The sequence below is a fragment of the Diadema antillarum genome, unplaced genomic scaffold (genome assembly GCF_040938485.1).
Source record: "Diadema antillarum isolate AM-2024a unplaced genomic scaffold, OU_Dant_1.0 scf00000128, whole genome shotgun sequence".
In the NCBI taxonomy this organism is placed as follows: domain Eukaryota; kingdom Metazoa; phylum Echinodermata; class Echinoidea; order Diadematoida; family Diadematidae; genus Diadema; species Diadema antillarum.
Window position 1 is genome coordinate 6,100,356 of NW_027271017.1, and position 16,087 is coordinate 6,116,442.

At 38.0% G+C, this 16,087-nt stretch overlaps 1 protein-coding gene across 1 annotated transcript; it reads right to left on the minus strand.

Moving 5' to 3' along the window:
• Positions 1–569: 569 nt before the first annotated feature.
• On the minus strand, positions 570–13,925 carry LOC139720515 (lysosomal protective protein-like). Its single transcript, XM_071631868.1, has 9 exons — positions 13,556–13,925; positions 12,014–12,125; positions 11,377–11,514; positions 10,534–10,692; positions 8,942–9,033; positions 7,706–7,790; positions 5,906–6,073; positions 4,567–4,706; positions 570–3,698 (listed from the first exon to the last, which is right to left on the minus strand). The coding sequence occupies exons 1-9, from the start codon at positions 13,720–13,722 to the stop codon at positions 3,374–3,376; spliced, it is 1,386 nt and encodes a 461-aa protein (XP_071487969.1). The 5' UTR covers positions 13,723–13,925; the 3' UTR covers positions 570–3,373.
• Positions 13,926–16,087: the final 2,162 nt, after the last annotated feature.

The following is a 16,087-nucleotide window of genomic DNA, read 5'->3' on the forward strand; positions in this document are numbered from 1 at the left end:
ACTAAATTAGGTTAATAATGTCTGTGGAAATCAATGCAACATTCGTATCACTGTTCGTATTCTATGTTGATGACAACACTGGAATAAAGTAATGAGAGGGACACAAGTACACCAATGATTGCTATTACACATTTCGACATTATTACATTATTACTCAATCATGTCATTCTTTGTGCATGTATACTGTATATGCCATATATATATATATATATATATATATATATATATATATATATATTACAGCAAGTCTAATTTTTGCAAATCGGAGACTTCCCAGAAGAGAAGAAAGGAGAAATGTACACGTGTATGTGTAAACGTTGCATTCATGGCAGGATCAAAGCTCATATTTCCTCATGACGTAAAATTCATGAATAGCATCCGACACACGAAACTCATGAAATTATAAAAACGTTGTGAAACATATGAAGTGTACAGTATCAGTGTTGTTTATCTGGTTCTATAAACTACAAGTCACATGGATTTTTACATTTCTGCGCTGAGAAGGAGCTGCTCATCTTTCCAAATTCCTGTACAATTACATATTGCAAACACGATCCTTGGCATTATTTATTAACTGGTAACACAATGTCAAGGTATACAATAAATGCACTTTACAACTCTGAACAATGTGTCTAAAATCTTGGAAACATGATTGCAATGAGAAGACATTTGCTAAAAAGGCACTTGTCACAAATTATGTGACACAATTCTGACAAGCACTTCATCCATACCAGTATAAAAACCATTCCATTTTTCCATTATGAAGCACATGATTTCTGCAAATGCTTTGCAACTTAGAAACATTCAAAATACCTCAACAAAAATCACTGGATGTAGAGTTTGCAATTAACCTGCTGTCATTGTTATGAACCGACAGCACACAGTGAAGGTGCAGAGAATCCTTCCCGGGCCAGTCAATACAGTTACTTCAGATATGTCCTAATTAATCTGTTTGTCAAAAGAGCTGTCAAGCCATTCTCAAGCTGCAGTCCTTTGTATGACTATTGTATCACATTGTATACTCTATACATATTGTTGCAGTTCATTGCAAACACAAACAAAACAAATCAAAACAATGTTTTCACTTGCACGGCTACTGTATAAGCTGTTATTTTCGTGAATCACAGTTGGATCACGAATTTAACAACACGCGAAAATGTCTTGATGCACTTGGGTGATAGCGCATTTCATTCGCGTCGGCATCAGTTCATGAAAATAACATCTTGTGACCTCTTCATTCGCGAAAATATCTGTACATGAAAATAACAGCGTATACAGTATTTGGCCATGGTCATCTAACCGGTGCCGTATATAAAGACAGTTTGGCCAACTCGGTTTTCGGCTTATGAGTTTTGAAGCCTATGATTGGGCAAAATTGGTCGTGTGATCTTTGTGGAGCCATGTCATTACCAAAATACGCTCATACGCAGTGCCAATTGTTCACTACCCCTTATTTGGTAGGTTTTCATTATTACGTCTGCGCGTACACTCTAACCATGTAATGTGTAATACGCTGGGCAACGACATGGTGTCCAATTTACGAGTTGGCCAGACTCTCTTTATTAAATATACGCCACTGCACCTTACATTTCTCCACCATCTCTCACACATTCAATAAATCCTCAATGTCTGATTCTATCATAACAGTTGGTATTACTTGTATTCTCTACTTTCCTTTGCATGAAATCAAAGCACTGGTAAATCTTTTACCACTACTTAAATATGGGAACTATATCCCAGAATGATTGTTGACAAATGCTTTTCTGGAAATGACAAGGTAAGAGGACATGGAATGGAACATGCACATATATATAGTATCTATATTATAAAAATACAATTCAATATCACTGACAGATGCTACTAGTGTATTGCAACATGCACAAACATTCTTTGGTTGCCCAAAATAGTGTACACTTTGGTCGAAACATGAAGGAGACAGAGATTTAAGAACGTTGGAGTAAAACATAATCTCATGAATACAGATCTCCATAGTAAGATTCCTCCTTTGATCTGCATTTTAAGGTCACAAGGGGGAGGCACTGGGAGAACAAACAAACAGGAGGGAATAAATAAATCGCTGAGAAATGTACATATTTCAGCTCAGAAGCAGGCTCTATGATCTGGAATGAAAACTACATGTCTCCTAGATCTTATATTGTTTCAAGATCTCAGTGGCTACAGTCACCTATGACATAATAGTCTGGTCATGTTATTTCTTTAGAGAGTACTCTAAGCAAGCAAACAGGTATTTAATTGTATTTCTAGGATGGATTGCTTCCTGTTGGGGAATCATAACAAGTAAACTTTTACAGCTGCAGCTGCACTGAATTAGGCAGTTTATCAATCCAAAGTTTCATCCTCCTTTACATCACCAAGATTTAAAACTTCTCATGTACACGACAAAGCTTGAACACATTTCACACTGGATTTCAGCGCTTGCATCAATCCATATATCATAACACTTGTAATCAGATCAAGATGATTGTCCCAGCTCATCACACATAAAGTCTACCGTAATTAAGATTGATAGGACATGGGCAAGGGTAGCGATTTTGATTTGATTGAACTTTGGTGACAGTTTTCATATTTGCAGCATTATGAAATGTAGTTGCCCTCAACTACAAAACATTACACAGGTGTCATAAAAAGCAGGCTTCCTTTAGCTTAAGTGCCAGCTTACACTGTTAATATCACTCAATTCACAGTCACCATCCATCAGTTACTTAACATGAAATACCAATTTCTCTTCAGATGAAAGGTGCTTTCACCATGCAGAGGAAATAAAAGTCTACTTTTGTCATTTCCCAGGACTATATATGTGCACAAATTGAGATATTTATTGGGTGAATGTTTTCCTGTAGCATATGCCTCATTAACAGGATAATTATTTACCACATTTTTAAACATATCAAGACTAAGAAAAAAGATTTTTGTCGTTTGGAACTGCATCTTAACAACTTAAATCACTCAAAGTGAGTGTTCTATGACAAAATTTAAAGATATTCATTCACATGAGCCTGATTTGAATGTGCATAACTATATGTTGTGGATGCTGATTTGTGTTTAAGCCTCATAATGTATAAATCTATGACTAATCTTTGAAATGTACCCATATCTTGATTGATTCATTATGATCTTGTGCAGAATCAATAAATCCATTTAACTAGGTTTATCTCTCAAAATATGCAGTAAAATACAGTTACAAAGTGATAATTTGTGCAGTGAAATTCTCTCAGAGCTCGATGTATCAATTGCAAGATGTCTTGCCAAAGTGGCTACTAGAAATTAGATAAGAAATTCCATTCTGAGAAGGTTTAAAGACTCGCGATGCCTGCCCCCAAGGAGAGTACTGCAAACAGGGATGGGAAAAGGCTCACAGTGGACCGTTTTCGAGGAAGGAAGTAAACATGTGAAGTGCCTCGGCAGGCTTATCAGCCGGCACCATATGCCCCGCCCCTTTCACCGTCACCAAGGAGAGATTCTCAAACTGCTTGAAGAATCCGGCGATCTGGCCGTTGACCTTCCAGGGCACTCGCTGCTTCTGCACCTTCAGCCCGAGGGACTCGACAAACCACTCATCACCCAGGAAATTGCATGCCATGTCCGTGTCGCCATTGTAGACCATTCCACGGTACTTGGTCAGTAAGGTCTGGTACTGGTCGAACATGGTGTTGTAGATGGTCGAGTATGGAAGGTTGCTGCAGAAGAAGAGAAGTAATGCATGTAAAATGCATGTGTTCGCTGCTACCAAGCATCACAAACCCATTAGTAACTGAAAAGCCTGAAACCACCCATCCACCTTTTTGTTTATAGTTTTATGCTTTACCATTTTTATTGTTTTCCTATTGAATATATAATTACGTAATTTGAAAGAGGTCAAAGGTCAGCTAAAGTATGTCAGAATTACTTCTGTGACACACCATTCCCTTGGTAATGTCTTAATAGGCTTCCAAATAAACATAACTTTTAATAGAAAAAAATAAACATGTAGTGAGCTATTTTACATATTTATAGAATTTTTTCGACATGCGAGTAATAGTGCTGTACCTTTTCGGGAACCATACGCCATTATGTACAGAATCTTCAGTTGGTAAAGGGTTAAATTGTCACAGAGCAAATGCTGTGTTGATATTACACACAGAAGAAATCATGGTAAACACAAACACACACACTGACCCACACACTTTTGCACAACTTCATGAGGCACATACACCAATGCTTGAGTAAATCAACACAAACATACACACACACCACACACACACACACACACACACATAAACAAACAAACAAACAAACAAACACCCATGTTTCCTGTTTCCTTGGATTTCCACTTGATGGCTTTTATTGTGTCTTAATTATTTCTTGTCATCAATGTAATGTATCACCAAAAAAAAATTTACCAGTCATCCCTGCCATCTCATCCAAGCACAGTTGTTTCGTAAAATCTCCTTTGATAACACCCCACATGCATCTATTATTATCAAAAAATGCATCTGCCAAGTGTGAAGCAACATGTTCTGGCGGGGATTTTATTGAGAGGTGCATGTGATATGAAAAGATATTCACCTGCATATTTCCCAAGATGGCGCCTGGTCGGAGATGTGGAGGGCCTTACGGACACTTGGTAAGTTGAGGTAAGCCTTTTCAGCCGTTCGGTTCAGGCACGGAGGTGTCAAATCAAGACCCTTGCCCGCTGGAGAAGATACCTAATTTTGATGGATTCAAATTGGCATAACATGTTGGAAGGAGAGAAAGAGAATGAGAGGAGAGAAGGTTAACACATTTTTTTTTTTTTTTTTTAATGAATTACCAATCAGCATTAGGGCGTGGAACAATCAAAGTATGTGTTTTGTAATGCTTGGAAAAAAAAAAACAGTTTCAGTCATAACATGTCTTGTGGCGTACTTCATTCAGGTGACTTAAAATCTTGCATTACAACAAAACTTTACTTGGTACTGGCAACAAGAAGGCTCTTTCACACACACACACATACTTATCCATAGCAACCATTTTAAAAAAAATCATCAGATGAACCTAAAATTTGGTATACTCACTCCCACATTTTATTTTTAAATATCAATGCTGCTGGCAATTGTTTCTTACAGTCTTTATATGGCTTTCAATCACACTTGCACCTGCCTTACCTATGGCAAATGGAGGAACCAACATCCGACGCACACACACACAAAAATTATAACAAAAAAAAAAGTCTACATGAATCATCCTTTTACTTTTTACACTTCATTTTGTGCTTCAAAATTTCAGATTTATGGACAAAGAATTACTGCTTCAAAAATGTCCCAAACCCCAAATCATTTATGTTGACAAAAAACAAACAAACATATTTTCAGGTCTGCAAAGGAAATCAAACTTCTTTGTGACTTCTGGTAGGTTTTGTGATGCATGATATCCTTCCCAAAAGGGAGGGTGAAAAGGTCTGATGATCTGCAATGAGGTGACAGGCAAACAATGTGAGATAGCTTTGATATGGTAGTGGAATGTTCAAAGACAGTGGTAGAGTTAGAAGGGAGATGTGTTAATCAGGTCAATGTTCAGAGGAGGTACGTGGATGTTGTTTGTGCTAGGAGATCGAAGAAAATTGCCTCAACAAAGGAGGAATTATCAATTGGGACAAAGAACAATAATCGGCGATGGCAATACTACAAAGAGAGCAACTAAAACAAGTATCCTCATAATTATTGATAGTAGTGGAAGTAGTAGCAGGGGGAATGAAGTAAGTGGTGGTTGTACTAGTAATAGCAACTGCAGTTGTAGAGTACTAGGAGTAGTAGTAGCAATGGTAGCAGTAGTAGACATCACAGCAGTTGCAGGAAAAGTAGACATAGTGGCAGTATTTGTGGTGGTGGTGGTGGTGGTTACACAAGTGGTAGTGGTGTGTCCTCACCCTGTAAAACTTTGGCGGGGTGGTTGGGAAGTGGCCCATGACATGCATCATGTCAAACTGGTAGCGCGTCACAAGCGGACTCTTTCCAGATGGCCCCGAATAGCAGTCAGCATAGAGGGAGTACTCATTCAGCCCAATGTTGTATACAATGTCCAGAGACTCGCCAACCTGGGGGAAAAAATTAGAGTAGCACAAAAGTTCATCTGTAACCATGGTCGCATGGCTAAAACTATAAAAGTTTGTGACATGAGTACCAGTAGATCAAATTCATGTTGTTTTGCACACTGTTGCATTTTTCATATTCCCCCAATATAGTACAGCCAAAAAAAAAAGCCCAGTCTTATAGGGGATAAAGAAGCATTTCAAAGACATCGTCTTATTACATGACATACACAAAGAGAGGATTTAAGAATGAAAAAAAAAAAATTATTTTCATATAAGACAAGAGACCCAGGAGTCACGCGCTCACCTGAGTATCGCAAGTTCACCTTCCATGCATTCTTGCAGACTCTTACCTTAGAACATTGGAAACTTATGGTGGGGGTAGCTTTGAGAATGGGGGCATGGTGTCCATTTACATATTCCATCACACTGGTAAAAATACCTGCCAAGTACACTGTACTATATAGAATGTTGCAGCTTGGGAAATTAAGCCCTATCACTTTTGATTAGAACTAGGGAAAAATATTATTGAATATTCGCGGTTTGGACCCCCTGGGGCCCCCATGGAAAGCATGGTGCCCATTCAAACACTTTGAGATCTTATCCCTATGGGAATGCTACTTGACAAGTTTGGTGAAAATCCATTATGTTGTTTTCAGCAAGATGAAAATTTACGCCCCCATTTAGAACCCCCCCCCCCCATCCCATTCCGCTTTCTTGGGTCCCAAGGGGGTGGGGGGGGGGGGGGGCACCCCTGATTCTCCCATGAACAAACTTGAAACAACAGTCATCAACATACTGACTCATTGTATTAACTTAGCTCAATCACTTCCAGTTCTAGAGAAAATCTGCAAAGATTCCTTACATCCCCTAGGGATGCTACCTGCCAACTTTGGTGAAAATTCATAATGGCATTTTCAAGAAAAAGATGAAAATGTACAATTTGGGCCCCATTAGGACCCCTTCCCACCCCCCCACCCCCCCCCCCCCCCCCCCCCCCGGGTCCCAAGGGGGGCACCCCTGATTCCGCCATGAACAAACTTGAAACTACAGTCATCAATGTACTAATTCATAGTATTAACTTAGCTCTATCACTTCTGGTTCTAGAGAAGAAGACTTTTTAAGATTCCTTAATTTTGGGAGGTTTGGGCCCCTCTGGGGGCCCCCCAGGTGGCGTATGGTGCCCACTTGAAAAATTGAGATCCTATCCCCCTAGGGATGCTATCTGCCAAGTTTGGTGAAAATCGGTCAAGGGGTTCTCAAGAAGAAGATGAAAATGTAAAAGTTTACGCACGCCAGACGCCGGACGAAGAGCGATCGCAATAGCTCGGGACTTTTTAAAATCATCGACTTGCGCGATTATTCGACATATGCGATGTCGACTTAGGCGAGTTTAACTGTATATATATATCTGACAGACAGACTGGTACTTAGGTTATCATTGATACACCAGATTTTCATTAAATTATTACATTATTACAACCAATAAAAAATACACAAAGATTAGATATTCATACATTTTATTTTTTTTGTGCAAATTTTACTAAAACCAGATCTTAGTGATCTGAACTGATTTTTACATTCTTTTATTTAAAGTTGGTGCACAAGAGAGTGATACAGAGCAAATACGTGACTTACGTATGTGTGACAATTGGCATCCGTTGTCTTTGAAAAGATGCACTTTGTTCCATTGCAGCAGTTTTCAGTCAGGCTCTTCCATAAGCTAGGGGAAGGTGGTGGGAGGAGATATCAAAGTTCATATCATCAAAATGATAATATTTGCAGATAAAGAGATGTGCTACTTTTCATTACAGTTTGGAAAACAATTGCTGCCTATAGCAAGTAGAAGGCATTGATATATCCATTAAAACATGGACCACACATTAAGACAGGTGATTAGATTCCCCACCCCCACCCCTTGTTTGTCATATCATGTATTGTTGTAACCTTCTAATACAGCCATGACTGCATAAGGCTGGAACCAAAGCTTTGAAAATTTATTTTACAACTTCTGAACGGCTTCTCCAAATTTCATCAAACTTCACTGGTGTCTGTGATTAATTTTTCAACACCAACTGAATCTGAATATATAGTGCCAGTACAGTAAATTTCCCTATATTAAGCAGCAGCCTGGATATATGTTGACATGATCCCAAATACGTAGAATGCTGTAAATGATTGTACTACGTTTTCAGACAATCTGATACTGTGTTCCTGTTCCTGCAATTGTCATTGAGTTTTAAATCTTCCTCTATGCAGCACACAATACTTATGGATGGCAACGCAGTGCACATGAATAGATCCTTGCCTTCACAAGCCACTTTTCTAAAGCAGTATACCTTAACACATGTATGTTTGCTTTACAGTCACATATTTTGGTGGACTAGGAACAACCCAGTTTGATGAGTAATACATAATTTTATAGCTGGAGATCCCCTCTTCAGAATCTGGCCTTGACCAAAAATTTTTGAACTTTCGACATTTTAGAGATGGGCTAATTATGTATCTTGAGCAAAAATATGACATCAGTCATATCAATTTACTAAAATGTATGAAGAGCTTTATGTGACCACATTGTGAAACAAAAACAGTTCTTTACAAGGTCATCAATGGATTCTATTTTCATGATTCAATAACATTCCACTCACCTTTATTTTCTGACTATTTCTGATTAGATGTCCCGTTTCAATCAAATATTTTTGATATCTTGCTTCTCTAATATTACTATCAATCACAATACCGGTAGGGACATTTTTTTTTCCCCAAAGAAAACATTCTCCTCTCAGTCATGGAGAATGGAATGACAAAAACACCACCACATACTCAGAAGGCAATCCTCCAATATTTTCCAAGTGGACAGTGTCAGTCACTTACTCAAGCCCGAGGAGGCCATGGTAGTAGGCAAAGTAGATGAGGGAATCTGTGTTGGTATCAAAGTTGGTGATTCCATTCCCAATAGCAAAGCCCTGCAAAGGTAAGGAGGGCAGATGGATTGGATTGATTGGGTACAACTTTTGACCTCTCAAAGAATAAATTATTTCTCTGGAGAAAGACATCATCTCTAAAGGCTGATGCGATCGACTTCTGACTACTGTAGATGAGAATGAATATACAATGTAGATGTCTGCTTTTCACAATCTGAGATTCCTTGACTTTCTCTTCAAAATACCTAAACATGAGATCACCGAAAACTCAAGAGCAAACCCCTCCCTTCTTGCTTGCTTTTTAAAGGGTTGCTTTTTAAAGGGATGGTACAGTTTTGGTTGAGATGGGGCTTGAGGTTTAAAACATTTTTGATGATTTTTTTGTTGTTGTTGAGATAGAGAAACCTCTTATGAAATATGAAATATCATAAAATTCCAAGAGGAACTGAAAGTTTATTTGATGAAAATTTGTTTTGAAATGGCCAAGATATCCAAAACAAAGCAAGCTTAATAAAAGGTTGGATCCACCTTTTATTAGGATTGCTTTGCTTTCTTTTTTTGTGTGGATATCTCAGCCACTGCAAAAACGATTTTAATCAAATAAAGTTTGAATTCCTCTTAGAATTGTATGCTTTTTAACATTTCATGAAGTGGTTTCTCAATATCTTGCAAAAAATTAAAAGCTGAATTCTCACCTCAACCAATACTATACCATCTCTTTAATACATAGTTGAGCATACACACTGGAGTATTTCTTGCTCTCCACACCCTGCACTGAAACACTATATACACATACACAGCCACAATATCACTAAGAAAACATGCTGTGAAAGCGTAACTTCAATAATCCATACTACCAGCATGAATTGTACAATATATAAATCTGAACACTGAGTATGCTCACACAAAGTGTTTTGTTTTTGAAGTCTGTGATATTTCACACTTTACAAGTGGAGCATTGCTGAACATGTTACTGGGCAGGGTGCTACATAAGCACTTGCCCGATTGCACTGGGCAAGTGAAAATCCAATTCGGGCAAGTGTTTTTGAACAATGAGAACAAATGCTTGCCCGAATTGGGCAAGCAAACAGTTTTGAAGCCATCTTTTTTTCACTTATTCCCCCAACAAACCCACAAAGTCAACCATACAAAAGCCCAAAGACAATGGCTGTTTAGTGATGCAACACACTTTTATATTTCACTTCAGCAACTTTCCATTACTTAAAGAAGAAGCCCTAATGTAATGCAATGCAATGCAGCAACGGCAACACTTAATCGGACCAAGTTTGTTACTCCATTGTTAGCATGCGAATCAATGTGTGCTGTTTATTCAAATGATTGTGCTTTATTAAGCCCTTGACTAATGCATGATTTTCTATATTATTTCCTTATATCTTGGACTTTCTTTTCAGGCAAGTAAAACTAATATCCGGGCAAGTGTTTTGCAGCAAATTTGAAAATCTCCTTGCCCCGACTGGGCAAGTGGTAACCTAAAGCTATGTAGCACCCTACTTGGTATTGACTGAATATTATATTATTTACCTTCATATTGATGGTCGCATTCCCTTGAAGGATACGAAGAGAGAGAGTGGGCACGTAAATCCCCCCATAGCTTTCGCCAGTCACATAAAACTCATTGGAAGCATACTCGGGGAATTTCTTGAAGAAACTCTGCAGCGCTAAGTAGTTATCCATTGACACCTGGTTAGATGTTTCGAGAGAAATAGAAAAGACAAAAGATATAAACAAGATAAAAATTAGAAAAAGGAAAAGTGAGAGATGAAATAAACAAAATAAGGAAACAGACGGAAGAATAATAGAAAGAGAAAAAGTGAAAGAAGCTAAACAAGAAACAGGACAAAACAGGAAATGAATACCAACACAATGGGGTAATAAGCATGCTTTCACATCTTTTGTTCCTTTTATATGAACAAACTGCAGAGCATAAGTAAGAGAAAGTACTGCAGTCCATAACAGTCCACTTAAAATAGCTCTTCCTCTTTGTTTTCAGAATCGTGACCTACTTGAGGCACAACTACAGTACATTCTGGCATCATAAACATATATTGTGAGGGACTACGAGCTAGGTTGTGAGAAAAAGGAAAGTGGGATACCCATGGTTGCTAGTATACTGTCAAGGAGAACAAGAGATCTACCAGGTATGTACTTGAGATGTACCTCATATTTCAAGGCTCACTACGTTCTGAGACTAAGACAAGAAAAAGATGTAACAGTCATTAAACACAATCTTTCCTCTAATCTTTCCTTTTTTTTATTGGGTTTCACTTTCACTTTTGCATGTGCAATTGTCCATGAAATACAATTACTGACAACAAAACAACTAAAAGTGTAGTCTCAGAAACACACATCATGCAAATGATTTACCTTGTCATCATCGGTGGCATACTGTTTGTCAGGGGAGTAGGAGTACCCCACCCCAGCGGGAGCCTCAAGGAAGATCATGTTGGCCTTGGTGCTCCAGCTGTACTCGTTCATGTACAGAGTCTCACCATCGGGATTCACCTGTTGGGATAGTAGGAGAGTTTATTCATCGATGCAGAGCTCTTCTAGACTGGTTTACTAACATATTCAAATTTCATGCATGATGCCTTTCTGACATTTCTTCTTTTTGACAACCTGTAAGCTTGCCCAACGTTTGCCCACTGTAGCAACAACTAACGTACACAAAGAGGAGTCCAAGTATTGAAAAGCATTTTTGATGTACGGGTTAATAGAATAACTTGTTATTACATCAGGACGGAATGTACATCCATAGGTACAAATTTATGTTAGTAAACCCTTGCATTATAGTAGATCTCAATGGAAAGTCCTCAAAATTTACATGCAACCCATGTGTCACTAGCTGAACAGGAAGTGCAAAAAAAAAAAAAAAACTGCTTTTAATCATTCACAATTTCCAAATATATGTTTGGTCTGACTTTGATTTTTCAAAAGTACATGTACCGATATGTTGTTCATTTAATTCTACAGTAATTTGATTTCTACTACGAGAAACACCCACATGAAAGGGACCGAGCTCGGTTAGCATGCCGTCCATGGAGCTGCAACCAGGGCCCCCATTCATCCACAGAACCACAGGGTCATTAGCCGGGTCATTCTGAGACTCCACAAACCTGGTAAATAGAGAGCACAAAAAATAATGACTCAACTGCTATACACAATTATGGGGGAAAAACCCAATCATCTGTAATAAGCTCAGGCAGGGTGTCATTCAAAGCCATATAACAATTATGTTGACTATTATGACTTCTTATCCTGTATAATAGTATAATGCTTGTTTAGTTTGTTTGTTTTTTATTGTTCACTTGGTAAAACTGCAAATGCCAAATAAATAATCATAAAAATATTACTGTGATATATTCATCATTAAATTATTAAAAAGAGCAACATCTAAAAGAGTGGAAAAAATGTCACTGAAATCAGTCAATAAACTAAAAAATTATGGAACTTCATCAGTTGACACATTTCCTAGAAATGATACCATCGGTCACCGGTCAGAACCACATAATAATTGTGTGCATAGTAGATGAAATGATATCACCACCTGTGTTCCCCTCTATTGGTTTCTAAATCTCTTGAGAATGATATTCACAGAGATGTTGTTTTTGAATTTTGCATAAGAAATTTGTAATTGAAATAAAGATATCATACATCCCATGAAGCATCATCATGCATGTTTTTGATCAGGCAAGCTAGGCAGACAGGTATGCTGTGTCCTAGACCAATGGTATCTGTCTCTACACAGGGGGCTTTTTATCTGACATTGGGACATGTATGGTCAGCCCCCCTCCCCCCCCCCCCCCCCCCCCCACGGTGACCATACATGTCCCAACGTCAGACAAGAAGCCCCCTGTGTAGAGACAGATACTTCCAGTCTAGCTGGAAAGAGCCTGTATTCATGCATTGTGTGCACTCGAGCTTTGCGCTTATTATATTCATTGTGAAATCTGGATAATGTGACATACATTTCATAACTGACATAAGTATACATTTTCAAATTGGGACTAAATTTTACAATACAATTTCTTAGCTTGGTTGAATAAGACATTGAGAATGATCAGATGATAGTAAGGGCATATATAAGAAATACATGTAGCTATAACCCAGCACACCCCCATACATTCCATAATGAATAAAAGAATACATATGAAAGGTGAAGATATCAGTAGTCGTCAGTAAACAGGGTTCCAATGAGTTTAGAGCACATCCCTGATGTCTATACTTGCTGACTGACCAGGCCATGCCTAGTGCAGTGAATACCATTTTATATTTCATCTTGAAGTCTTGGATAAATCAAACTTTGATGTCTTTGTTATGTTTTTTTTTTAAATTAACAGGTAATCATTAAATTTCCGAGGATTGGCATTCACTGCAATGATTTGGATCATTGCGGAAGTGATGTGACAACAAAAATTGCGACAACACGGTTTAGACTTTGTCGCTATGATAAATGAATGGTGTGGACCCTCAAATTGCAACATGCTGAACGGCTAATTAAAGAAAAATGCAAACTATAAAATAGTGGGGGAAAATAAGAACTTACCAGTAGTGGAGCTTCTTTTCCGCCGATGCATTCAGGTAGCCTGAGAAGTGACGAAAACTCGGCTGGGTCTTCAGGCCGGGGAGATTAGTGACTTGGTCGGGCGTGTACGCAGCGAAGCCACTGCTCGCGATGATGGAAAACAACGCGATGCCAAAAAGTAGACTCATCTTTGTTTCTTTGAGCCTTCTAATCTATCTCCTCGTCCAGTATTTTGTACGTGACACACACTACCTTTCTCTCTCAGCTCTCGTCCAACTCTCGATCGACTCGGCATAAGATTTATTTACCTGCTACAAGTCATCAAGATTCGGAGTTCTTGATCTGAGCTTCCTTTTCGCTTTCCTATGGGCCTAGGGACTAATGAGCATGGCCATGGTGGAGAGTTGAGTGTGCGATGCCTATGCGATTGTGCTGTCTCTAATCACATGATCCCGTTTTACAACAAACCACGTGCCCTCCCACCAGTCATGTGACACTATACAAACGATAACAATGGAACGGCTTGAAGAGCGGGTCTTTCGTCGGAGATTTATGGATATTCCTTCCACAATAGCATATCAGAAATTCAGCTGAGGCGAACCTACGTATGCACATAACTGAAAGATCTGGACAAAGAACTAGAGTAATCACGATATAATGTAGTGCATGTTCAACATCAAAAATGTGGCTCGTTCTTGCTAATGGCTGCGGATGCTAGGTACCGGTAGATGCTAGTACAATGTACCGGTAATTCATTTTCATCTCTCCCCTTGACAGAAATCGCGTTCGCCGTGTACGTATCAGACCCGTTCTTCTGAGATGGGGTCTTCCTTCCAATATAGCACGTATCAAGCGATCCTTTTATTCTTGTAATCTTACTTTTGCTCAGAGTCGCTTTTATTTGTAAGTTACTGCGTAATGTAATCTGAATGCAGTGCAATAATTACATGCAATACAATAATCAAACACGTCTGTCATGCAAAAAAGGTACAGTACGTATATGGAGTTTCAAAGTTATGACATAAAATCAAAGAATCAGCTGCTCACATGTCGAAACATGTCTATCGTGATCACAAGTGCTTACTTTTTTTGTTATTTTGATTCCTATACGGCGAGTATTATTTATTTGCAAATATTTATGCCTTTGATTTAAAACTTAGAAGGTAAAAAAATATAAATTAAATAAGAAAAATTCCACATCAAGTGCAAATTACTGCTTGCGAAGATTTCAAAATGGGATCTCAGACCGGTTTGTACGCACACACACACAAAAGCACACACACACACACACACACACACATATATATATATATATATATATATATATATATATATATATATATGTGTGTGTGTGTGTGTGTGTATACTATATAACATATATATCAATTTTTGTGGTTTTTGGTTGACTATGATTTGGCGACTACAGCAGTCCTACCTATTGCTTAACTCCTTCTGAAAGTCATAATTGCTATGTGACGACCGTTTTATATTTTGTGCAGTATCTGACACATTTATGAGTATACAAGTCATTCTTTTTGAAATCATTAAGTATGCACATTCGTTTGATTATTAGTTCAAAGAATATTTTGTTTGTGTGTAATTAGGATACTGCCGAAGCAATGAAATCACCGAATTACTCACATTGGGTTTGCATAATCAGTGGTTGCAACAGAGAACAGATCAGTGAAAACATTGTGAAACTGAAACTGAAAAACACAGAAACTCATTAGTAACTAAAAAGTAGAATAAATGGGTTATAAAGATAGCTTCAAAATAGCTCTGCTACAAAACAAAGACGATTCAGGCGATTTGAAGTTGGGTTTATTATCCCTTTTTATCATCAAAACGAAAACGCATTCCAAACCTTCCCTCAGATATTTCAGATTAACATCTTTCATTGTTTTGCCAACCCATTGCAGGAGTTGTCACGTTTAAATCCATTTATAACTTAGCCATACAAATCATATACATGTAATAAAATCTGATCGAACTCCCAAATGACTTAAAAAAAACTGGACGTTTACTATATAGTAGCTCCATAAATGTGAATGTGTTTACAATATCAATTTTAGCTCATCCATTAGGACGGGATGGCTCAAATTTCAATACTTTATTGATGCTAACGATGTATAATAATCACATGTATATTCATCTCTCTCTCCCTCTCTCTCTTCTCTGTATGTATGAGTGTGTGTGTGTGTGTGTGTGTGTGTCGTCCGTTCCCGAATGCCTTTGTCATACACTATTAATGTTTTAGTTTTGTAGGTGGCATAATAGGTACCTATAGTGCAGAGTTCACGTTTTAAGAGATCGCATTTTCAAGAGACAAAAAAGCCACAACTCGGCTTCGATACAAGTTTACAGGTGTATGGGAAACTAAAAAAAAAATAATAATGGTGATTGCAAAGGTCAAGCAAATTTGGATAAATAAGATCATATGATTGAGATACATATTTTCATCGGTCGTTGAACTCGTTTACTGACCTGTATCACTGCAAAGATGCATTGAAAGCTTAACACAATAACTTGTTGTAATCCTATAATTCATATCTT

Excerpts from the sequence above, each read along its gene's own strand:
- LOC139720515 (XM_071631868.1), bottom strand. The coding sequence starts at position 13,722 with ATGAGTCTACTTTTTGGCATCGCGTTGTTTTCCATCATCGCGAGCAGT. Across the intron at positions 10,693-11,376 it reads ATGCCACCGATGATGACAAG|GTGTCAATGGATAACTACTT; the intron begins GTAAATCATTTG and ends ACATCTAACCAG. Across the intron at positions 7,791-8,941 it reads CATGGCCTCCTCGGGCTTGA|CTTATGGAAGAGCCTGACTG; the intron begins GTAAGTGACTGA and ends ACCTTCCCCTAG.